General features: G+C 42.8%; 1 protein-coding gene across 2 annotated transcripts in view; it reads left to right on the forward strand.

The window, feature by feature from the left end:
- The window catches only part of LOC138447857 (palmitoyltransferase ZDHHC1-like), a 1,205,337-nt gene that overhangs the window by 1,038,168 nt on the left and 140,219 nt on the right, over window positions 1-26,950 (forward strand). For both annotated transcript variants that reach the window (XM_069604299.1, XM_069604307.1), the window contains one exon: window positions 24,781-24,889. In XM_069604299.1, coding sequence (XP_069460400.1) covers window positions 24,781-24,889 — 109 coding nt within the window. The remainder of the gene's footprint in view (window positions 1-24,780; window positions 24,890-26,950) is intronic.

Genomic DNA, 26,950 nt, shown 5'->3' on the forward strand with positions numbered 1-26,950 from the left:
AAAAAAACCTTTAAAACAATGATTCTAGTTATGGTAACAAACACATGTCAAGACACTCTTATTCAGATTGTCAACTGGTTTCTGCTTTTAGTTTAATCACAGCATGCCACAGGACCACACTCAGGTCTGTTAGCTATACCAGGTGTAAATTATTGCAATTATTGCTTCTAAATCAAGACAACTTTGCATGCTTTCTAAGTAACTTGCCCCAGTTCACATTTGCTTGTCCCAAAACAAGTGAAAACAGACTTGTGTGCTATGGTTTGGGATGTTCCAGAATATCTGGAGGTGTCTGAGTTGATTCCTTTTACAGACATGAGTCCAAACAAAATAAAAAGATAATGTAAAACTCAGTGTAACCAACCAATTGCCTTAGCAACATTCAGATACCATTCAATCGAATGGGATTGGGGTCATAATACTCCTGTCAGTATTGGTTGATGGTCTGTTTGCTGATCATTATCTGGCATAGTTCCAGTAATTTAAAGGTCACACTTGTTTTTGCTCCAAATGCAGCGTCTGGGTGAAGATCAGAGACACAAAAGGAAAACGGCTCATTAAATTGAATATTAGGGATTGTAGTGCTTGTTTTGTGATACATAGGACCATGTCTACCCAAACTATGAACAGTGCAAGCCCTAATGGTATTGATTTTTCTTAACCCAGAAAACCCCAAACAGTACAATGTTTGCCATTGTAGATGGTAAACCTATTACTACAATGGCTGCTCGCTTTGAGTACAGGCTGATTTGGAGTTGATCATCTTCATGTGAATACCTTAATTTACTGAGTCTACTTCCTCTGCATCTGGAATATGAGGTAATTCTGATTCTGCTCGACCACAGTTCTCCCAGTGGATCGGTTTCCCACGGGTGGCAGATTGCAGTTCGCACATAGTTTTTTGTAACTTTTCTACAGTCTGTTAAAAGCATTGTCTGCATTAAGATAAATGGAGTGAGGTAACAGCTGTCGTGGTTTTGTGCTTTTGCTGCTGGGGCGGACACACACAAATGAATGTGATGTTAATTTTCCTCTGGGACAGCTCTTGCACATGCCTCGCAATCTGACTTGCTCGTAGTGAGGGTTGTCCAACACTCAGATGCTTCTCCAACTTTCAATTGCAATACATTGCATTTAGGTACTTGTTTCATGAGAGGCCTCTAGTCCTATTTGGTCCTATTTGGACGAATTATGAATGTAATAGAAGAGCTGGGCCCTATAAATGAAGGTCATTTTAACTGTTAACTTTGTATGATTACAATACCCAATGGTTTGGGTCTGTCTTTTGCTGCCAGGTCGCTTTCAGAATGCATTGCCTTATGCGTTGCACTTCACCGGCAGCTTTCGGTCTTGACAAGCATGGTAGGGCTGTAATAGGCTATGAAGATTCATGAAGGGGTAAAATAGGAAGGATAATGACGCTGATGTCAACCCTAGATACAAAATAAAATTAAAAACGAAGTTTCAGACTTTGGCATTTAACTGTGAATAGAATGTTCTGGGAAGGACTCCATAAGGCCGTGTAGAGCTTAGGTTATTGTCATGTGTGCCTGCAACAAAATGGTTTACTGTGTCCTTTAACTGTGAACCTTCTGTAAAGAAGTTCCCTTCCCAACCTTAAGGAACAACAGTGGGGTCGACAAAGGGGCCCAGGCCCCCAGAATTAGTGGATGCTGCAACTGGAGGAGGTATACAGGGGATCCTCAGATAACCGTAACTGGTCTCGGCACTAAGCCATGGGGCAGTCAAAGGAGTTACGGACAGTTCATATGCTTCCCATAGCAATGTTTGACCTACACGTAAAGCTTGACCAGACAAAGGACCCAGAGGGTAAGATAATTAAAAGGCGATCTTGCACATGTCCGAAACCCTTCTAGAGTCCAAGATGGCAACAAACCAATTCCAAACCACATGCACATGTCCAATTTACAATGAAGCATAGTCCCTATTTCACAGGCAGACTTCAGTTTCCAAAGAACTACTGTAAGTGTGGGGAGACCACACTATAAAATGTGACCAGTTTAAACTGGAAGTTAGAAGGAGTTGGAGGAAGGCTTTAAGAGGAGATTGGCAAGCTAGAGGTCAATTGAGAGCTGAGCTGGTGGAGCTTGGTGGGAAAGCATTGAGTAGGTTACAGGAAGATGGAGTACAATCTGAAGCGCTAGTTGGAGGTTGGAAGGAGTTTTGAGATTGGAGGGAAAGCTGGTACCGTCTGGAGAGAGAGGTTGTGGAAGTTGGAAGGAGGAGTCGCCAGGAGCAAAGTAGGTTGGAGAGGGATAGACCTACTACCTGTGGAGAAGGATGGAATAACACTAGTAGGGTAGGTACAGCTGCTGTTCCTGGGGAGATTTGAGGAAGACAGGTACCTATAATACATTTAGAGAAGGATGTTCCAGCAGTCCAGGTTGGTCTGGGTCTGTTTTAAGAAGAGGTGGAGGAGGTATAAGAAGGTTCAATCTCATTGAGGGTCCTGGAGTATACGACAGCAGTAATCAGGAAGGGAAGATCACAGGGCCTGGGGTCCCTAAATCAGAAAGAAAGAGTCCAGTCTATGGACTGTCCCGTCCCCTGCAAACTTCAATGCTGAAAATCAGCCAAACTCTTAATACGTGATTTCAACGAATAATTCAACGATGAATCTAATAATGCAGTACAATTAATCAAATGACTGAAGACAATTTATTGATTCCTGTTTCCTTGGGAGGCCAGTCTAGTTTGTGCCCGATGCGTTTCGGGAAAGCATTTGGGACAGAAGCCAGCTGGGTCCCTGCTTGTCAGGGGATCTCTGAGGCCCTCTCACAGTGTGCATGGGTTTGTAATGAAATACAGGCAAGGAGTAAGGAAAGGAGGTTCTCTCAAATGTCTATTTGGACAACTACAGAGTCACAGGTTGTTGGTTCACTGGTATATCATCTGAAATCCCTGTACACCGCTGAGCATGTTATTGATTGTGACGGTTTACATTTATCTAATAGAAATATGGTGGAGACTGTGTATGTATATACTTTGGAGATTTTGCAATTGTTAAATAGAAGTTTAGATCTTTCTTTTCAGTATGATTTGCTCTTGAAGAAGGGGTGTCTTCCCCAAATTGCGTCGAGCACAAACCAGACTGTTTGGCCTCTGCAGGAAACAGCAATCAATAAATTCACTTCAGTCATTTGATTAATTGTACTGTATTATTGGATTAATCTTTGAATTATTGGTTATAATGACTTATTTAAAGTTTGAGCATTGAAGTGTGCATTCACTATTAGTAGCACGATCTCGTGTCAGGGTCGTAATTCCTCCGCCGCACCTAAACTCTATAGACGTCTACATACGGAGTGCTCTAACCGACTAGTTTTAAGTCCTTAAATCAGGAAGCTGATCAGGTGACAGACTTCCCAAACACCTTCCTAAGAAACCTAGGAGAGCAAACCGGTGGTTGCAAATGATCACTTTTACCCAAAGCATCTGGAGAAAACCCTTCAACTTTTACAGTTTTCAGGTGTGTTGGCCTCTGAGAGCCGGTCCTATGACTAATGGGAACATGGTTTGGGAACCCTGAAAACTCACACACCAATGACAAAGAAAAGGGCAACCTTATGGACATTCGATTGGGGCAAGGATGGACCCAATCCCGGAATGTTGTAAGGAACATTTTCCTTGGATCACAATTTGTTATAGAAGAATCATCCTGCCATTTCTGTTTGTGAGGTACATAAAACACAATGTTTCTTATGAATCACATCCTTGTGTTAGTCTCTTTGTGCTCCCTGCTTGTGCAGCGCATGACACTTTTCATGTGACAAATCTGCTAAGAAGCTTACAGGTTTTTGACTCAACCTCAGCCTTTTTTTACCAGGTATCTAATTCACTACCAGTATTTGCTAGGGTGAGAACTCCCACGAGAAATGTCCATCTGAAACTACAATAGGAGAATAAAGGACCTAGTTTCACTTTCAAAGACTCTTGCATCCTTATCCGCCCCCAGCTATCCGTTTGCATTTGGAAGGATGTTTACTAGTTGTGACTTCGCTTTAAAGCTAGTTGCATCCTTGGTAGTCATCAAAACACCCAATATTGACGGGATGGATGCTGCTTGTTGACATTTCCCCTTAGTGCCTCCTGTTTTCTACCATTCTCCAGAACGTCCCTCTGTTTCCATCATAAGTTTACATGTGTTGGTACAAGTTACCCTACTCTATAAACGTATGTGCATACATCATTTAGACAGTCCTTAGTCCTGTACTTTAGCAAGTGAGTGGCTAGCAAAGGCCTAAATACATACCATACAATGAACACAGACAGAAAGTTTTAAGAAACCCAGAGGAGGGAAGCCATTACTCTGGACACAAGAAAGGCAGAGGGAAGGTGTCATAACCTAATCTACACTCTTCAGAGGGATGACTCGGTAAGCTAGTATAATATTGAAGTTGTATATTTTCCAGTTGCTCTTAGTCCAGCTTCCCAAGTTACATGAAGGACAGGAGATACCCACTAAAAAACTCTCATACTAGCTCAGTCCCCAACTGTCATGCACAAATAATTGCGAAAATTGCTCAACCCACATTCTCTGAGTTCACACCCATAATGCATACATCACATTCTATCTCTCACTCCTGAAGGCCAGAAGGGTAAGCATAGTAGGACACGGCACCTCTCCTTCCCTTACAAACACGCATTCACAAATCACCTGCCGTCACTTGAACAAACGCACCTCCCTTTTTTATACAACACACAGTGCCCACTGATCCACTCAACACACACTTTTCCTTCCACCACTGTAATCCAAACGGGGAAACCGGCGATGAAAAATTCCTCAGCACGCGGATAGGAGAGACAAGCCTGAAATGCGATAGCACAACGTAGGGGACACTATGCATACTAGTGACCACTTGCCTTGAGCGACACACAAATAGAACATACACTTAATCTCGGACACATAGAAAAGGGAAGCATACGTTACGCTCACATCCCTAGCCATGTACTGTAAAGGACAACTACCTCAAGGTTTGTCCCTACATCCACCTGCAATATTGTATTCTATAAATAAAGCTTGCAGCCTCTTATCTTTTCCATCCGATACACGTGTCTCAGTCCTATTTCTATGTGTGGGTAATTGTGTTGTGGCTGCATTAAGTATCTCCAGGACTTACTAAGCACAGCAGTTTCCCAAAACCGAACACGCACTTCCGAAAGATGTCACGAAACTACAAACTACAGGCCTGCCAAGCCAAGGTTCAATCAGTCATCACATTCCCCGGGTTCGGCCACACCCAGGATCCATTTGAAACTCAATTGCCCAGGCATGCCCCCACATCAAAGATTCAAGTATGCGTGCACCCGGGCATGCCACACCTCTAGATCATCCTAGTCGCACAATGCTGAGACAAACCCCAAACAAACAGGGCTTAAGTCGAGTGTACAGGCGGGTGGACATAGTCCCCCCCACTTTTTCAGAAGCCCCCTTCGACTTTTTCTGAGGGCACCTTGATATGCTACTTTTTGTTTGTTTTGTTTGTTTTATTAATATTTATATAGCTCGCATCAGCCCAAAGACATCGTGGCACTTGTTACAGTACAGGCTTAGTTACATAGTCATGAGCAGTATATATACAAGGTCACAATATGGTTATATTACATTTCTGATTGTATTACAATTATTATATACAATACTACAATATACATGGCATGGGTAGAGAATGCAGTCGTGGAGCTAGTTGAGGAATGTGGACTTGAGGTTGTTGCGGAAGGCAGAGATGGATGTTTCAGCTCTAAGGGTGGCAGGGAGAGAGTTCCAGAGTTGTGGTGCAATATATGAGAAGCCTAGGCCTCCAGCAGTAGCTCTCTTGATGCGTGGTATGTGTAGCTGGTTGGAGTACTGAGCTCGGATAGGGCGGGTGGAGGTGGTCCTTGATATTGCTTCAGATAGGTATGTGGGAGCAGTGTTGTTGATGCATCTGTGTGTGATGGTAAGGATTTTCAGCGTAATTCGGTCTTTGACCTGAAGCCACCATGCTGTGCGTCTGGCATGAGATATGTGGTCCCTTCTGGGGATGCTCATAGCGTCTCTGAGGGCGTTGTTTTGTGTGTTTTGCAGTCTGTGGATGTTTTTGGCAGAGGTGCCAGCTAGGAGAGCGTTACAGTAGTCGAGTTTAGCGCCTATAGTTGCTCTAGCTATGGCCACACGGTTGGGGGCAGAGATGTAGGGTTTGATGGCATTGATGAGTTTGGTGCTGAATGCTGATGCAGAGGCTATGGCGCTGACTTGTTTGTTCATTGATAGGTTGGCGTCAATGTGAACACCTAGGGTCTTGACGGAGGATGATACAGGCATGGTTGAGTTGTCTATGTTGAAGTTGGCGTATTGGGGGCCAAGTTTCGTTATAGCGTTTTTTTGCCCAAGAATGAGGATTTCTGTGTTCTCTCCATTGAGACAGAGGCCATTGATTGCCATCCATGCTTGGATTGTAGCATAGATATTGTTGAGGTTATTGGCGTCTTGGTGGTAGAGTCCAGCTAGGGGTACGAGTACTTGAGTGTCGTCTGCATAGTTGGTATGTGCCACGCGGATGGAGTCAAGTAAGTCGAAAAAGGGTTAGTTAAGAGGTTATAGAGGGTAGGGGCTGTACAGGAACCTTGGGGGACACCGCAGTTTATAGTAGTGGGGTCTGCGTTTGCTGTGGCAGAGTAGACTTTCATGGCTCTTCCTTCAAGGAAGGAAGTGATCCAGGATGCGGCTTGTTGGGAGAAATGGATTGCATGAGTGAGGTGGTTGATAAGTGTTTGGTGATCTACCAGGTCAAAAGCAGCTGATAGATCGAGAAGGAGGAGCAGGGCTGGTTTGCCACTTTCCATGATTTGTGTGAATTGATTTTTTAGGTCTAATAAGGCAGTTTCAGTTCCATGGCCGACCCGGAAACCCGATTGCCTTTTGCCTAGTATGGAGTTAGCTTCTATGTATGATTGGATCTGGTTGTGAGTTGCTTTGTCCAGAATTTTCAGGAGGAAAGGGACTGTCGTTATTGGTCTGTAGTTGTTGGGTTGCGCTGGGTCAAGTGTGGCTTTTTTTTTTTAGAAGTGGCCGCACCCAGGCTTCCTTGAGATTATTTGGGACAGTTCCTGTTTGGAATGAAGCGTTAATGAAAGCAGTAATCAGGGGGGGCTAGGTCATTAGCGCATTCCTTGATGATTTTGGGAGGGCAGATAGATGGTTTGAGGTTTTTGATGAGGTTAAGGCCCTCATGTTCAGTGACGTCTCTGAAAGTGAATTGCGCGTGATTAAAATTGTTACATTTGTCTTGTGTAGGGCGGTTGGCCTTTAAGTTTGGGAGGGCCTTACAGTGGTTTTGTATTTTATTCTGGAGGATTTGTATTTTGTTGAGCATGGCGGACTGAATGTTGGCGCACCAGGCTTTGGGCCTCATTCCGAGTTTGGAGGCAACCATGGAGCTGTTAGCTCCATGGTTGCCTCCAAACTAATCCGGCCTGGTGAATGGAGTAATTACCGGTCCATTCCAAGGTCGGAGGGACCGGTAATTCCCCATTCACCAGGGCCTTTCCCCATTCCCATTTTGGCCCCCATAGGGCTCAATGGGAATGGGGAAGGCGGTAATTACGGTCCCGTAAATTACGGTACCGTAATTACCTTCAAAGTCACTTTGCGGGTTTGTTTTTTAAAAGCAGGCGTTAAAATACCAACCCGCAAAGGGAACTCGGAATAGGGCAGTAAGGGTTTACCGGCACCAGTCTCGTTACCGATGACCGTTAACCCTTACCGCCCAGCTCGTAATGAGGCCCTATGTCTTTAGTTATCTCGTCTGTGGTAGTCGGGGGGTGTGACTAGTTCGTTGAAAATTGTGAATAATCTTTTGGCTTGAGAATTGGCCTTGGAGATCCTATCATTGAGGGAGTTGGATTTTGCTGTTAAATTGGCTTTTTTTGTATTGGAGGTCTAGCTGTTTGAAGATGCTCCTTTTTAGGTCACTGGGATCTGTTTGCCAGTTTTTTTTGTGCCTGGCGCTTTTGTGCTCGAAGGGTTTGGAGTTCGTCCGAGAACCAGGAGTTGCAGTGAAATGATTTTTTTGCTTTTCTGCTTTCAAGTGGGGCTATAGCATCTATGGCATTTGTGAGGGTATCATTAAAGATGGCTGAGAGAGTATTGGGGTCCTGGGAGAAGGGAGGTGCTAGGCAGGGGTTATTGAGGTAGGGTCCCAGATTGTCTGCATTAAGTTTCTTTGAACTTCTTGTTATGGCGGATGGTGCGTGGGTTAAGGTTTTAGGTATGGGATCTGTGGGGATGAGGAATTCAATGCACCTGTGGTCCGTCCATGGCAGAACAGAGTTCGAGATAATATTGCTGGCGCAGTTGTGATCCATGACCCTTTCGAGTGAGTGGGGGTGAGGACTCTTTGGGAGAATCCTAGGTCTGCGAGTTCTTTAGCTAGAGTTGTGGCGGGTTTATCCTTTGGATCATTAAATCCTAAGTTTAGACCTCCTAGAGGAATGATTTAGTGGGAGAGGTGTTCTTGGAAGTCTGCTGGTAGTCTTGGTGGTCTGTATAGGATGTGAATATTGATAAGATTATTAGGGAAGAGTGTGAGCTTGGCTGATAAGATATCCGCATTTCCACTCCATGTGCTGTGGTCTGCTAGTCTAATGGACAGTGCAACTTTGTGGATAAGGGCGACTCCCCCTCCTGCCTTATCAGATCTATCTTGCCTAAGGATGGTGTAGCCTGGGGGTAGGGCAAGTCCAATGGCTGGGCAGGAGGCATCATTGAGCCAGGTTTCGGTGATGCAGAGTAGGTCCAGATTCTGAGTGGCTAGTAGGTCCAGATTCTGAGTGGCTAGTAGGTCATTTATCTCTAGTGCGTGTGCTGTTAATGAGCAAACGTTCAGTAGTGCACTTTTGAGAGGAGGGTGTTGTGTGCCTTTGATGGTTTTGTTTGTGCTAGTGCAGGGTGGTGTGTGCTTGTTGTGGTGTGTGGGAGTGATTGTCTTAGGGGGAGATAGTGTAGAGGGAAGTAGGGGTGGTGGAGACAGAGGGGTAGTATATTTGTGCACATTAAAGTGGGGTAGTGGTGTGATGCCGGTGCCTAATCTGGTATTTCTGGTTGCGATAGGTGTGGGTGAGCAGTGAAAGTACCTAGGAAGTGAGTGTTGTCTGAGATTAGAGTCTGGTGTCAAGGTTGGGTGGCTGAGACTGGGTGATGTTATAGTCTGGCACTATAGCATGTGAGTTGAATGCCTGGCATTGAGAGAGGAGTGATGGGCGTGTGTGGGTAGGCATAATGGCCCTTATATTGAGAGATCGGAGGTGGGCTGTGAGGCTGGCTGGGCGGAGCGTGGCAGGGAGGGTGCAGGGATGTTTGCCTGTGCTGTGATTGGGAGGTGTACTTGTGGGCATTATGATGGTAGGGAGTGTCTGTGTGTGTGTGGATAGGGAGCTTGTGCAACTAATGCTGGGCTGTGGCAGGTCACAAGTGGGTCACAATGAACAAAATGCAGTGCCAGGATAGGAAATTCAGTGTGGAGTAGGCATAGGCTACGGGTGGCAGGATACAGAAGGGCAGCAGTGCAGCACAACACAGTGCCTGGATTAAATTTCTAAGCAGCACAACGTGATGCCTAGATTCGATATCTATGCAGCACAACACAATGCCTAGATTTGAATTTCTATGCAACACAACACAATGCCTAGATTCGAATTTCTAAGCAGTACAACACAATGCCTAGATTTGAATTTCTAAGCAGCACAACACAATGCCTAGAATCGAATATCTATGCAGCACAACACAATGCCTAGATTAGGATTTCTATGCAGTACAACACAATGCATAGATTAGATTGTTAGTGATGGGGCAGCATGGACTGGTGGTTGAGTAAAGTTCAATACAGCAAGAACACAGTGCCTAGAGTTGGCCAGGCAGAGGCTAGTGGTGGAGGGGTATAGTGGCAAAAGTCGGTATAATGCTCTAAGGTGACATTGGGGAAAAAAAGGGTGCAATGCTGAGCTGTAGGTGGTATCCACCACAAGGGTAAGCAATGATATGCTTTTTGTAACACCACATTCAATTGTTATGTTAATGAGCCCCCTATTTTTTGTCACTTGCCCCCTGCAAACAACCTGTTGTGCAAATGTTGTCATACCTCCAAATGGCAAAGGATATATTCTCTTATCAAATTGCTTTTTCTCGTACTCTCCAAACTGTTGAGTCACATCAGATACATCCATCTCACCCACATCCGAAAAGCACCATCGGGGACACACGAAAACACACACACACACCCTCATCTAAAAACATATCAATACCACATAGGGATAAAAAAGCTTGTTTGTAGCGCACACTGTCACCACTGGAGTGGTCCCCGATCTGAAAAAGGGTGGGGGGGAGTTAGTAGGGAGTAGTGGGAATAGGAAAGTGAGAGTTTTGATGTCCTGTTGGCAGCTTCAGTTCGGGTGGATCCTTTGTAACATTTTCAGATGCTACTTTACAATGGGTCCAGATGTTATTCAACACATCTTGTCAGTGTTTCTGTCAGACTACTTAAGTCCCTGCATTTCTGCTGGTCTTTGCAGAGCACCTGTGCAGGCTCAGGCAACTCTGCTACTGTGCATTGTTCACTGGCTTTTGTACTTGTATCTATTGGGCAATATGATTAGCCAGGATTTACTGTGGGAATGCACAATTTTCCTTGTAGTGGCTAAAAGTACTTTCTGTACTGTATCCAATTGTGTCCATATACTTTTCTGTATGCTTAATGGATGAAAATGTCTGTAACTGGGAATTTAAGTTCAAACCAGTGAGATGTAGGGTAACAACAAACCCTGCCTTCTTTAAATGTATAGAGATGGTGGTGTGTTGGGACCTGAGTACATAGGCAAACAAATAATAATGTAACCCTGCATAACAGCACTGCAAAGGTAGCATGTCCTGCATAAATGCAGCTGCTGTATACACACATACAAACTATTCCAGCCTCAATGCTTCGAGATTCAAGGTCTGCTCCTCTGGAGATGGAATGGCAAAAATTGGAATGGAGATTTGAAGTGGAGGGCAAGGCCCAGAAGTTGTAGGCAAGAGGAAACCTTTCACAACCTTCTTTCATTGCACCCTGAGGCACGTAGAACCTCTTAGTGAAAGGAAAGAGCTATCTCCTGACTACTGGAAGGAACATGTGGGCCATTTGTAGCAACTGAGTCATGTATTATCGTTTTAAAGAGATGGTGGCTTCTATAACATGGATAAAAAAAATTTTTTTATACTGTACTAGTATGTTGCCACATTTGGAGAGAGGAGTTGCCCAAAGGGGCAAAGAAGAAAGAGAGAGCAGGGTGGCCATGCCAAAGGGTGGAGAACACATTATTATACCAGCAAGATGAAGACTTAATTGAAGACGTCATCAGAGAGGTAGAGAGGACTAATGTAGGTGACTCATAAGTGGGAGCGGGTTACAGAGACCAAAAGGTTGGACCTAGAGGTAGTTGGTCACCTTCTCATCCTACCGTCCTCTCCTGGGCCCTATAGAGGTGTTGAAAGTGTCACAGTCTTTGCCAGGGACCCTGTACATCTTTGGGACATCAAGGCATCCCAACTGAAGTCAAGAAATCACATTTAGGAAGCCAAAGTCTTGAGAGGCCAGGCTGAAAACCAGAGACTGAACAAGAATAAGACCCCCATTAAGACTTCACCATAGAACCAAAAGGACTCTAGGAAAATGTGAAGCAGGGTTTGAGAAACCCTTAAGTCGGAGACTGAGAAGGTCAATGTAGTTCTCCCAAGAGGGAACAGGACAGAAGGGCACCCTCCACAATTAGGATGGTGCAGGAATCCCTGAAACCAGAGGTGGTGAATAGGCTCACAAAAGGAATTAAACCGACACAAGCCCAGACGGAGGAGAAGCTGGTCGGAACTTTTAGTTTGAATTTTTAGTTGGCCTTAATCTTTTAGAGCATCATGGCACCTTGTTTTTAGTTTTCAGCGCACCGTGTTTGGGTAAAATAATAATGTTGTAACCATTGTGACAATTCACAGGATCTCGTCACTTCTCCCCACAGGGGGAGCCCTTCCCTAAGAGGGTAGGGAGATGACGCAGTTGCCCAAAAGTCCCCCTAGGAGTGGTAACATGCAGGAGGACCTCGTAGTGAGAGACTCTCCTCATTGGGCTAAGGACTCCCATTTCGTGAATAAACTCCCTAAACTCTTTCCCTTACAGCCCATTACCCTATGCTCTCCTCCCGAGACATAACGTTGACGTTATACTGTGGCGGACTCCGGTGTATAAAGTAGAGATTGAAGAAAGACTCGGAGAACAGGCCTGCAGCAGCAGTGAGGAAAGATGGCATCCTGAGAATTCGGAGAAGAGGACTCGCCAACAGGCAGTCGCATCTTGAGAGAGAGAAAAAGAGAGAGAGAGAGACCTCGACCTCGAGAGAGACTTTGACCTCAAGCAGAAGGTGGAGAGGCTCTCCGTGAGTGGGGGCAGGCCCGACTCCATCATCCACTGTAAGGCCGTTCGTGGTTTCACGACCTACGGGAGGTGGACAGAGACATCCAGAAACTGCGCCCACGCCGCCGCAAGCAGAACAGAGCCGCACCGAAACAGGAACTAAGGACGAAAGACACACAGAAGACAGATGGGAGCGAGAAGCTGACCCAAGAGCCCGGGAACAACCAGAGACACACTCCGACCACAGGTAACAGGAGTTGCAGGATACCCGGGTGGGAACGGGGGACTGTTCAAGTCAGATAAAGTGTCAAGTGTTACTCAGGAGTGATCTCCTTCGGCACAGTGATGCCCAGAGAACCAAGAGCCAAGTGCTATTCAGGAATTATCGCTCTTGTCACAGTGATACTCAGAGAACTAAGAGTCAAATGTTATTTGGGAGTAGTCTCCCTCATCACAGAGGTCCCCAAAAGACCAAGAGTCCAGTATCTCTTGATAATAGAAGCCGGCACACTGGTGCTGATAGTCAAGGAGGAACGAGGCAAGAGACTCACAAGGATAGTCTCCCTAAATACCAAACCTACTTTCAAAGTAAAGAATACATCAAAAGTGAACTTCCTCATCAGTTGTGACAAGAGTTCTAAATGTCAAGAGTGCCTCAGGAGTGAACTCCCTCGTCAGATTATGAAATCCAACTTGCAGGAAAGAGATAAACATGACCAAACGCTATTCGGGAGCAATATCCGCTGTTGTCAAGATACAAGTAGTCCTAAGTGGGTATCAACAGCAAGAAGAAGAATTGAGAAAAGATTAACCCAGTTGTTCATTAATCCTTGGGAGGAAGTGAAAAGACTTTTAAAAATGTATTCAAGATAATGTCAAGGAACAGTCTTGAAAACTTCCCCAAGTAGACCAGGAGAAGGAAGTCATTCTCCGGGTCTTTGTGCTTTTGGTAAAACAGACCCTTTCACAAGATATTGCTATTGAATCAACCAAGACTTGATTGTTTCACCGGGAGAAGGGATTCATTCTCCTGGTGCTTTTGTCAAAAAGAACCTAGAACATTGAGTGATTTATTTCTTAGTGCCAAGGATAGAGTAGTTAGCTTGGACAGAGCATGGTACCTTTTTGTTTTAAAGGACATTCTCACAAGCACCCAAGTATTTTCTGTTGAGGCAGGGACAACCCCAATACGGATAGGAAAAGACAGGTGTACTTTCTTTGAGTTATTAAAAAGTCTACAGCCAAAATGAGGACACCTTGTCAGCCTCCTTACTCCATCACGCCACCCCACCCCCTATTGAAATTGAATGCATTTTTTGCTGGTGTCCAACCTAATATTTTTGATCCCTTTTTGGTATATGACAGTATGCCTCATTTGATTTGATAGGGTGATATATGGAGAAAGGAATTCCTAACACAGTAGTGGAGACTTTCATTGATGAATGCATCAAGGATGTGGATCACCATGTCCTTGCTAGCAGCACAGTTCATATGGTAAACATAGTGTATGTGTTTCCACAAAGATTTTTCTTTTCTAATATATAGACTTGGTTTGCATGAGTACAGGGCACCTGTTAAGTTTGCACGTTCCTGCTCTATTTGCTCTAGCTATAGAGCAGTTAGCTGTGGAATTGCAACATTCATCTATAAATAATGGGAGTAATAAAAAAATACTGGACTTTGTCTGATGTTTATTACTGGCATACTTACATATTAGTAAAGTGTGCAAAGCCTGATTTCTCTAGTTATTAGAGGCTAAAACAATGAAAAACTCAAGTTGATAGAATATCAAGTTAAACAGAGTAAATGCTTCATGACAAAAAAAATGTGGGGGGAATATTTATGAATCTGATTGACACACCCAGCACCACTACTTCCGAGATGCAGCATGCAATTTACTTTTAAATGTTTGACAATTTCATTTCAGCAACAGCAATTTTGATCAACGAAGATAAATTTGACAAAGATGGATGGTCTTTTCAGAGTCTTGTATGAGCCCGATTCGTAATTTACAGTTTTCCAAAGAAACAGTTTACATGGCTGGGCAATAATATATTGTGGTTTATGTATGAAGAAAAACCACATAGACTTTAATTAAACACCTTGGGTCTTCCAGTGAAATCTGATGAACTGTGCCTGTCATAACTCAAATTATTGAAAGCGTATCATTGCAAGCTCCACTTGAACATACTTCAACATTAACAGGGATTCCTTACCTCCCAAATCACAGATCATAATAATGTCCTTTTGGCAGAACAATTCAGTCTGGTTTGGGCTGTTCACAATAATATGAAGTCGTTTTTACAGAATAGCAGAATTTTTTTTCTGATTTGCCTTTATATCTTAGGCAAAGCTTTTATGTATTCTACACATTTTTAGGTTTTGGCTATAAAGTGGCTCTGCAAGCGCTGCATATAAGCAAAAACTATTGTCATGGGAAGTGGGGGTAGGAGAGAGATGGCATGTGAGGGGGACACACAGCATATAGGTGTTTGGGCCCGTTCAAGCCCACATCTAAGCTATGGCTGATGTGAATTCCCTCTCCCTTTCTGCCCTTTCTCACCCATAACCACAAACACAGGGGTCTATTTGAAACGCATTTTTGTTTTTCAATTTTCACTATCTCTATCTGGTTCCTTGATTAATGTAACTTCACTCGCTAGGTTTACTTTTATTCTACTGCTGCTCCTCCTGTTTGGTTAATTACGCTTCCCAATCACGTAAAGGGACTTCTTCCCTGCCACTTAATGAATTTTCCCGACAACCCAAAATGGTCGGCCAATGCCTGTGCATTTTCTCTTAGTAACCACAAGCACAACTGCGATCGTTCCTTCCTCAGCTGCTAATCTGATAACAAGGCTGCAAAGTGCGCTGTGAAGTAAACACACTATCTGCACACAGAAAGAAACTGGGCTTGAACATACACTGAAATTAGACCTGCACACAGACATGGTCTTGAACGAACTGGGCTTCAAACCCTTGAAACCAGAAGGGCGTTCACTTTCTTTTTTTTCAACTAAAAACATCTTTTCTTAAAACATCCTAGTTTGAAGATGTCAAAGTCCACAAATTGAAAAACATTCAATCTCATTAAAAAGCTTGGGTGATAAGGTGCTAATGCTTTTGCATCACCTCCCAGAATATGAGCGTGAGATTGCAATTGATTGTGGGTATGTAGATATCCTGTTCACTGATATCCAAATTCATTGAATCCATTACCAACTTACCCTCATTTCTTTTTGAGTCTCTGTGAATACAAAATCTTTTACCACCAAAGATTAGACGTGAAGAGGCTAGAACATTTTATGGATCACATTTTTATTTAGTAAATGATGCTGTTGCAGCTCAGCAAAACATTCTCCTTTTTAACAGTGTATTATTGCAGCTAATATTAAGATGATGCAATAAATGCTTGCACCAAACGAGCTTACATTTAAACTTCTTAGAATAAAACAGTGGCTTCAAGGCATTTCTCCTGCTTGGTTTTGAACAAGAATGCAAACGCCACCGAGTAACGCATGTTGGTGGTACATCTTCAGTTTGTCTAGTCATTTTTCATTTCTGGCCTTCTGGTTTCTGAATGAAACTGCATCTAGTACCAAATATTGGTACTACACCTTCAGTTCATGTGTTGCATTTTATGTTGGGCTTCTTTACAGCTCCCAGAAGACTGCTGACTGACTCATAGGCTATATCATGACATTCTCAAGCGAATTGCAATTGGTCTATCTGCCATTGTCCTGTTTTGCATCACATAACTGTATCGGGCAAGATGACCCGCGCTGGACACCATCTCCCCCACTGGATTGTGTCTAACGATTCGTATAACTAACATTGTGTGACAAAGGAAAAGGAATGGCTTTGATTGTAAAAATTAAGAGTGGGTGTACAGGTGACCACTCGCACCCTGCTTACGCTGCCCTCTAGTAGTGCTGCTCCTTCCCGTATCTTTTCTACTGAAGTCCAATGAGTCTCACACATGGTTTATTTCATTAAACTCTTGAGAGAAAATTAATCTTGTAACATGCATTGGAATGGAGGCAGGCACACCTGAGGGGTGTCTTTACTTGGAGGGTTCATGTCCCTTAGATTAGGTCTCTGTGCATGCAGAATTTGCGGCACAGATTCTGCTGCAATGTAGGGAATAATCTGCCCCCTCTTTTATATCCTCCTCTGGCGCCTCAAATGGTCTTGTACTGTAACACAGAGATACATTTCTCGGATTTACAGAATGAAAACGCCCTCCAGAATAACATGTCCAGTGATATCTTTTGAAATCTTTAAATTACTTAGTGTTTAATGTTTAGTATTTGTATGTACCTTAATTAAAGGGCGAGTTTAAGAAGTTTCAGCATCAATGTATTTGTCAGTGCGTTTAAGTTAAGTGATGGGTGGATAGGCATACATTGTCAGCTCTTTCCGAGTTAGGCCTTTCAACTCGAAATACTTGTGCCCATTGTACTGTGTATCTATTCTAGGAAGCACAATTCCTACTTCTTTGTTTTGTTGACACTCAACTGTACAGTCAACTCTTTAACGTGGCAGTGCACTCGCTATGACCGTGTCTATGATGGCTCAATCCATGTCACTTAAATGCAACTGAGTGCGCACATAAACATTCCACTGCCCCGCCTAAAGAAAGTCAGTTAAGGAAACATTGACCATATCCCTACCTAAACCCATACATTAATGCAAATAATGCACTCAAAAACATATGCACTTACACATGCATAATGACCATACGTTCACACAGTCCATCTGCCTACTCACTGTCCATGTTATGGTATTGTGATTTATACTGTGCACCACTGTCTTTTCCATGGTCTACAGGTGCTTTGGCGGATCTGCAAAGGAAGGAGGACTTGGGAGTGTTAGTAGGATGCAGAGGGAAGAGTGCAAGAGTGCTTTGTTCTACTGTTCATAAAAACCGGCCACTGTGGTATGGGTTTGCTTTTTGTTAAGGGTCTATTAGTGTTTTGATGCATGCATGTTCGTGGTTTAGTTTTCTGTAGTGTGTTGGGTTCAGTTGCAGAGTTTGTGCAGTTTGGGATGGTTTCAAGTGTACTCTGTGAGAGATGTGTGTGTTTTTGTTAGGTGGTTGAGAGTGGGTATGTAGTATAATGGAACGTTTTTTAATCGGGTTAGTGATTCTATTGGTCTATGTGCCTCTCTGCAAGGTTTATATCGATTTGGCTGAGTTAATATCAGTGAAGCCTGGAGGGGGGTATCTGTACTTCTGCCCTCTATATGGTTAGGGGAAAGGCACAGAGCACCCCAGCCAAGGTTTTCTATATGGTTGCTTGGACGCGCAATCAAGGCTTAAGCACTCAGGAAGCAATGCAGGCTGGTTCTTAAGTACAGTGAGTCCCCAAGCCCCCACAAAGGTATGTCCACACACTGTTAGCTGATAACACCTAAGGTTCAGTAAAATATACATATAAATAACACTTTGTACTCGGGCAGGTCTATTCAAAGAATGGCAAATACATACATTCTATGTGGTACCACACAATACTTAAATTCAGTTTTACATGCACCAACTGTAGACGGTTTTAAATAGGCATGTGAATTCTTAGGTAAGGTGTAACAGCATAGATTTGGAAAGAAAAGCAGGTTAGTTGTGAACAGTGGCAGAATGGTTTCCTTAGACTAGATAAACCATTCTGTGTGAGGATCCCCCCACCTGGGCAACTTGTAAAGGAAAAGTTAGGGAGTAACTTATCTTGTCTTTTACAGCCCAGTCCAAAAATGTTCAAGAACGCTCTTTCTTTTTAAAGGTTCTTCCACCTCAATGTACCCGAGCGGCCACAGGAGAACAGGATCCAAGATGAATCTGGGAGACCTGGACGACTTCTGAGGCTAGAAGATGCTCTTCCTCATCACAGTACCTTTTGGTGCCTTGGCAGGGGAAGTGGCAGAGTTTCTCGCTTTCACTCTACGATTCCCCTTTAGGGTGGACCCATCTTGGAAGAAGGAGCCACTGGGATGCTGAGTCCAAGAAGGAAAATTGAACCAAACTATTTCTGAAGTGTAGCAGTCTTGCTTTTTGGGCTGCTCTCCGTTAGTCGTCGATTTCTCCAACTGTAGGAGTCCTGGGAAGATGGTAACTTACTGTGGACTCTTGTGAGCTCCTCAAAGGCTTGGCAGATGAGTAAGAGCCCTGGGCACCTTCAATGACTTCTGGCGGCGACGGGGTCCATAGGCCACTCTTGTTGTCGGGTTTCGGAATATCACAGTTTTTCACTTATCGGTTCCTTGGTACTGCAGCACAGACCTCTGGATGGCTTCTGGTGACCTGGACTCTAACACTGGTCTGGGCTAGTGACCCTCACCAAGCCTGGACCTTCGAGACATTTTGGTGGATTCTGGTGGTGGGAAACCCACCAGCGACCTTAGACCTTCTCCGGCAAGAAAAAGTAGTCCAGGATGATGGCAAGGATGCCCCTTGAAGTATTCTTCAGCGGTTTGGAACATTTGCAGCTCCAGGTGTCAAGCAGCACTATGCCAGGGTAAGCCCCCTTCTGGGCAATAAAACGCTACAGGCTTCAAGTGGTCACAAACGCTCATCCGGACCCTGGATGACACCAATGGACTTCTTCGACTCGAGATGTCTGGGCACTCCTCGTCAGGCTTCTCCGGACAGCAGACACACAGGACTGGTATCCAGGGTACTTCGGATCAAGAGCAGCAGGTTGCATGTTGGTCCCTCGTAGCTCAGGGATGAGGTCTCCTATGCAGTTTCTCTTTTGGATCAGTCTTTGGAGCATCACAGCAGCTGGACTCCAGGGATCAGCTTTGGTTTCAACTTCAGTTTCTGAACAGCTTCAATTTCAAGATCAGCTTCTGAACAAATTGGTGAATGCTAGCTATACACATTAGTTCCCCATTCACACAGGCTGTGACAGGCTCAGTCAACCGTTCACACAGAAGGGCAATCATGCAGGCAGGCAGCCATTCAGGCTAACAGGCCATTCACTCCACCCAAACAACCAGAACAAGGAATGCAGATTAGGGTAAGCTCCCAGCCTTTCAGCACACTACGCTGCAGTCATGTCAGTTTCTGTCATGGTGTCTTTGGGCATTGCCACACAAAGAAACCAGACACCCATAACACAGAATGTGAGTTCAGACTCCATTCACACAGGTCCCACCCCAAAAGTGTACCCACAGTGCACAGCCCCATGGAAAGCTCCAGTCTGTCTGACAGGAGGCAGCCCACAGAGCCATATACAGTATTTCCAGTCAGGGGGAAGGGAAAGAGTCAGGGCTTCCCAGGACTTTGGGAAACAAGGTAAAAGGCAAAAGAAACCAAGAAGCCACAGTGACAGGCTTGTGTGTCCCAAAAATGGAATACGCTCTGTGCCACTGCCAAGTCAGCATGTGGCTGCCACCAGCCCATACCCTGCTCTGTGGGCAACACACAGGTGCCCAAAACAAACATAAGGGATACTAGGTGTACCCCCACCCATGGGTGCCATAAGGGTATTCCATGGGTGGTGTTCACCAAAAGAAAAACATGAAGAGCTGTACTGCCAGGGGTCCAGGCTGGACCTCAGTGGCAGAAAACGTAAACAATCACACACAGAGAAGCGGTAGGACAAGGATAAGGATTAGGAGGCAATGTCCCTCAAAAAGGCATTTCCAGCATCACAGTATCCTTGTATGATGGTTTGCTTAAGAATGCTTCATTTGATTGACGTGTTTCGGTTCATAAATATTTGGCTGTTTTTGCTTTTTGTGTTACGGTTGGCTGTTTCTTTTCTATGGTATTTTCTGTTTATCTCTGTGAGTTGAAGAGCCATGTTTGTAGTTTTCTGAATTTTAGGTGCTCTTCAGTTTGTATTTCCTTGGACGGTGAGTTCCAAATTTTCGCTGCGATGCAGGAGATCTACCAGTTTCTACGTAGAATATTGTTGGTTCGAGGCAAATGTCATTGCTGGCCCTGAATGTTCAGTTAGAGGTGTAGATGAAGTTTTTTTGCTGTATGAATTCAGCTCATTGTCCCTGGATTGCTCTGTGGGTTATGCAGAGTGCTTTGAAGAAAATATTTTTTGGGCTAGTAGCCAGTGTTCGCGTAATGAGTCTGAGGACAGGTACTTGGACAGGTAACGCCGATACGGTCAAAAAGGTATTTATGCATATGATGCTAATGCGTGATAAATTCTTGTGTAGTGCTGAAACAAAAGCCAGAACTATTGGCATTGCCAATGCTCATTTAAAGTTGTCAGGTGCACCTGAAAGAAAGAAATTATGGGAATTATTATAGAATGAGGATTTCTCACCTACAGTTAGTATGTATTTAAAACATCTGAAATCGAAAATACTTAATGGTCAAAGTTTGTTTTACAAACACAAGAAATACATTTACCACATAATTGAAAAGTAGGAATCTAGGAATACTCTACGCGGAACATTATAATTATATCTAATGTTAGAACACAACTAGCCAAGAGATTTCAAAATAGACATAGCATAATTTATGGACTACTGGACAGAAATGTAAAAGGAGGAATTATTACGTATATGCATTGTGAGATTGTGCTTCCATGAATGCACACCTCTCACAAGTTCAAGAAAAATGCCATTTACTAATTTCCATTGCACTTGAATCAGTTACCCACGGTTGAAAGTTGGCCAACGTATCGGTTCACTCTGTGTGCTTGATTTAATTTGTATTGATCGAGGTTAGTTATATTGGAAAAGTATGAAACAGAGTGGCTGTAAAAATATGGATAGCATTTACTTTTTATATTACCTTTATGCACCGAGTAGGGGGGGCTTTTCAGGCCGATAATGGTCTCAGGCGGTCACTTGACCTTAACAAGGGTCTCTGCGCCATTAGAATCCAGGAAAGCCCCCTCAGAGGCATATATAGCTATTTGTATCACAAGACAGGCAGTCTAGGATTCAACAGATCCAAGTCATTAATAAAAGAAGGCTTTGGATGGCTGCTTGTGGAATGTGGGGCAAGAGAAGCAACAAAGTACAAGCAAAAGATTGTGACTGGCCAACAAGCTAGATGATAGGACAGCATAGGCCAAACGCCAGCAGATGAAGATGAAGTTCAGAGCAGGACAGGTGCGTGTAGAGGAAGTGCTTGACTAGACATAGAGGAGAACAGTAGGAGGATTAAGTGTGGTTCCTAGTGCAGAGGTGACAGGCAAATGAAATGGCTGAGTAGAGCAGGTGGTCAAGACGAGAGTGTGGTGAGTTGGCAGGTGGAAGTGTTGTGCAGTATCACTGTGACCCCAGGTGAAGTGTATCAGGTAATACTGTACCCATACATAATGTCATAGGGAACAGAAAGAGAGTCAGAAGCTACCCCAGGTCAACTGTCAGTTTTTTGAAACATCAGCGATCATGGCTAGTTATCTCACCTGATCAAGGCCCAACCATCACGGCATATCCTGCACGTGAAAAACCGTTCCAGTACCTACACTGGACCACAAACCTGCTATTTAAGATTTCCTACTACAGACGCCCACACCACATGAGGTGCCTCCTGACAACCAGTATGTGCTCAACCGCAAACAAAATAGGCACACACCAGTCCCAAACAACGTCCTGATGACAGTTTGGACCCTTCAACTGTGCTCATCTTCTACCCAGTGAAGGTTAACTCTCTCCCGAACCAGAAACACCTGCATAATAAATGTGTCGACTGTAATATCATACTACTAAGTCTGACAGTAGTATTTCGAACAAATATGATACACTTTATGCTACTAACCCTCACCTAATTCAACTGTGATGTTAACAACAGTTTTTTACTCTTTACTTGTTTCACCGTCCATTATAAACTAAATGAAACTTATATGCGATATTTCCAAAGTTGTTTTTCTTGTGTTTTCTTTTGTAAAATAAAATTGAATTTGTTTTTTACGACTACAAGTGACCCTCAATACCTAGTTATTAAGCACCAGTTTGCTGCTAACCTAGACCTACCTACTATATGCGGATGACCTGGGGTAGCTTCTGACTCTTTCTGTTCCCTATGCTTAAACCGCCTTCCTGAGTCAAGCCCCCCTTTAACAAAAAAGAAGGCCCCCCCCTTCACCCACTCTTTCTACCCAACCCATACATAATGTCTCCATACATATCGTTACTGGAAAAAGCCATTGGCAAAATTATATATGGTGACATTATGTATGGGGACGGGTTGCAGGGATGTCCAATGCTCCCCTTGTAAAAATAAAACTGCAACTTTTTTGTCAGGAGACATGTTTGCGGGGACATTATTACATGGAACCAGATGAAGAGGGAGGTCAGGTGGGCATTACATTTAAGTCCCGGCTTCCAAACCATCAGCACTCAAACACTTGTGTATGAGCGCGATAGAAATAAAATATATCATATCATATCAGTGAGGCTAGAAGCCAGAGTACTGATATTATTTATCTCTGATCCCCATTGCCTTTCTATTTTTATTGTTATTGTCTTTTTATTTTATATCCTGGAATGATTTGCTGTGTCTTCGTAATCCTATTTCCATTCCTTTTACTTCCATCTGGACCTTCTGCCTTATTTTGTATGTCTTAATAATGTTTGTCAGATGTTTGATGGAATTGTAATAGCACAATACAACTTCTTTAAATGGGGACATGTGACGTTTCCAAGAGTCTCAGGGCATTAGTGCACATGATCTGGAAATTCTCCAAACTAGTGTGGTATAAGGAAGAGATTTTTCATGTGAAATATATAGGAAAACATAGATCACACTGATGGGATAAATATTGAATGATCTGACTAACATTTCTGGGTGTTGTAAACTTACATACATTTGGTTTTAATTTCCATTTCGGCTGTGCAAATAATGCTGAAAACTGAATTGCAAACGTAATAGACCCTACAGGATTAAATGAAATATTTAAATCAAAAGTTAGACATGTGCATGGTGTTAAAGATAACTTAGAAAACATTGATATATCCAAGGTGGCAGCATTATATGAACTGCCAGTGCTGATTACATATCTTTATATACTCAACACTAAAAATGTACCCTTATCTTGTCTGCAGGAGGGTTGTGAGTGGATTTGTTAATTAAGATATGTCCATCAGTTTAAGCAAGCATGGAAACTATTCCCTCTAGATTTCTTCGGTATTTTGGGGGCTTTGGTTGATGCAACATATTTGTATGCATTCTTCAGAAGGTTTGAGGGGGAGTGAGTGAATGGCTGGGACATTTCATGTACAGGTATCAGGAAATAAATACAAAACTATGCCAAAAAAAAATAAAAAAAAATAAAGGTGAAGTTAAATTGTATCATCTTGAATTGAGCTGGGGATCCATAGTATCCCCTCCCTGGCACAAGCTAGATAACTAGCCTATTTTGCAAAATTAAAATTATATGCAACTACAAACCTGAATCTCCAGTTGGGCTTTTCAGTTCTAGAAAGTCCTCCTGGAGGTATACGAGCCGGTCTGGTACAAGTTTGGAAGCAGGCTTTGGGAAAGGTTCCTGGCTGGAGGAGGAAGAGTCAATTATGGACAAGTCAAAATAGAAACCGAAATCTGGTCTAGAAAAATCTCAGAGCGGGTGGATGGGGGGGCGGGAGAATCCTTGCTCTACCTTTCCTTCACAGCCTATGCACAGTATAAGAGGAGCCTGTGTGCCTAGGGGCAGATAATAGGTTAAACCTGATTCCAATTGTGAAAAGAGTTACCTGGTCAAAGGCTTCATATAAATGTGACTGTGATAAGGGTGCGGATGATTATCTGTGCATTTAATTTTGTTATGCCGATTTTATAAAAGGGAGAGGATGAGATGGCTGAGACCTTATTTATTAGCACTAAATATAACGTATTGTAAGGAGGTGATGTTTTTAATTTTCAACAGTACTAACCCACACTTTCTCTACGACCTGATGAATTATTTAGGTCAGTCTTTAAAGAAGAGACGTTACAAAACAAATCTTGGTGTGGGTCTATGAGGAAAGGTCTAATTGTGATATTAAAAACTGTAAAGTATGTGGTTTTAGTAAGACCAAGCTGTATTTTTCTGATATTTCTACCCGATCTTGATTTATTACATAATGTGTTGTGATTTTATGTATTTATCTTGTTAATGGAGAAATCTGAATACAATATTATGATGATAATGATCTTGGTTATAAAAAGCAATGGCTTATGAATGTTGAAATCTAATATTGTTTGTAGATTGTTATTGAAACTTTCTTATGCCCGTACATTTTTGTAAGAGCATTTCTGTTTCGGTACATTAAACAGAAGGATTTACTGGCACCTAAATAATCACACATGCCCATCTAAAGTTTTGCAATGTTGGAACACAATCAGTAACCTCTAAGAAAACCCAACGTTTCTTTTATTGTGTTTTGATTTCAGACTTCCCATGTTCCATGGCAGGAGGACTAGTGACAACAAGCGGGAAGCTGACCATGAACCCAACTTGACGCCTAGCCCACAGCAGGAAGAACCAGAGAGGAACCCACAGGTAAGATGAAGTGATCATTTTCATTGTGTGTGAAGAGCATGCACAGATGCATGTTTTTTTTGCATTTCTGTTGAAAATATACATTATTCCACATTATAAAACAGTATATGACTCACCACATATAACACCCAGTGCTAATATGCATTTCTTTACCCGCCTACTCTTTGGTTTATGATTTTGAACCAACTGTTGATGTCGAAATCCCAATTGTTTTTTCAGAGGCTGAAGTAACAGATGCTCCCAGAGTGGGGAAGGCATCTGGCCTTGATCAAATGTCTATAGGGTTTTTTCAGAATTAATCTACAGTATGGGCCCCCTTTTTAACTGTGTTTTTTAATTTGATTAATCGTTCATGTGTTTTTCCTTGCTCTTGGACCACAGCTATTATTACAATAAAAAAAAGGGAGTTGAGAACAACCCGGGGAATTATCACCCAATCTCCCTTATCAATTCCCTTGCTAAAGTCTATAGCAAAGTTCTCCTTCAAAGGCTCGAAAGACTGGGTCTCTGTATCCTGTCCTGTTAGTATGTTACAAGGAGGTTTTAGACAGAATAAAGGCACACTAGACCATTGTTTTGTAGCAGGGCGGTTAGGAAAAACAATTACTTTACAAAGAAAATGCCCTGGTATTTGTGGACTTTAAAACCACATTTGACAGCGTGGATATGGACATTTCATGGCGAAACATAGAGGAAAAAGCTGTTCCTCCCTACCTCCTAGCCATTATCCAACTATTGTATAGTTGTAATACAGCGAAAGTGGGGTGTGGTCCTAAAGGTGAATGTACGCAGATTTTTGGTATGGGCAAGGGAGTTAGACATGGGCATGTGTTGGCACTGTTGCTGGTTTTATTGTACATAAACTGGCATTGCTCTTCCAAGATCTTGATTGGGATGCCCTGAAAATCGGACACACCAAGATGGGCATATTATTTTATGCTGACAACGTAGTTTTAATGTCTCAAACGGCACATGGCTTTAAATTTAATTTTAGCAGTGTTTTATCAGAGCTCGACGCTTGACTGTGAATATGAACCAGACAGTGGGATGGTTTGCCCCCTGACCAAACAAATAAAAATACACTTCAAGTATAAAAATGAAATAGTTATTTTGACTACTTGGGCCTGAGAGTTTCATTGAAAGAAACCTGGACAGACCAAGTGTCACGTAGCAAGTGCACATCACCCGGTTTGACATTTCATAAGGCTGTTTTGTGGGAATGAATGGTCCATAGAATCCCCAAAATGCAAATGGATACAATTTATAACAAATAAACTGATGGAGCTGGATCTGCCTGCGCTTTGGGGCAGACCTATAGGCGAACAACAGAATCCATGTAGATGTTTAAAAGAAAGGTTTAGTACCTGGGCACTGGATAATAATGACAGGTAAGTGATACATTAACCAACTCCTTGCTGCCTTTGAAAATTGAATGGGGTCTTGGACACTATCTGATGTGGCTACACAATGCCAAATAAAGATCATCACATACGAAGTTCATATTCAGCATTGTACCGTTAGCTTAATTTATAAGTGTCCCTTCTGCTGTTATGAAATTGAAGTGAGCAGCATTTCCTCTTCTCCTGTCGTCACTATTTGAAGACAAGGGGAAAGCTGCTTTTAAAAAAAAAAAAAGGATTTAGTTGGTTTGATCAAGATAAATCTTGATCTTTCAAAACATACATACAATATTTCATGAAAATAAATAAAATTAACTAAAACAAAAAACATAAATTAGACATATATAACATCTAAAACGAACACCTTATTCTGTTCGATGTACCAATCGCTATAAAACATATCAGCAAAATAATACACTAAATGACTCAGTTATTGTTTGACCCCCTCTGAATCTAATTGACTTACATTTGCTGTTTTTTTTGCAATCCTAAATTATTTAGAAAGTTAAGTACAGCAATCTTACAGCTTTCCTATTGGTATGAAATAATAACTCCCATAATTCTACATTGGTTATAATTTCATAATCTTCAAAAAGCTGCTTAAAATGAGTAATTTGTTGCATCAACAATAGGGGCACTCGGTACTTAAATATTTCAAGGT

The sequence above is a fragment of the Ambystoma mexicanum genome, chromosome 1p, assembly GCF_040938575.1.
Source record: "Ambystoma mexicanum isolate Mex_15411 chromosome 1p, UKY_AmexF1_1, whole genome shotgun sequence".
NCBI lineage: Eukaryota > Metazoa > Chordata > Amphibia > Caudata > Ambystomatidae > Ambystoma > Ambystoma mexicanum.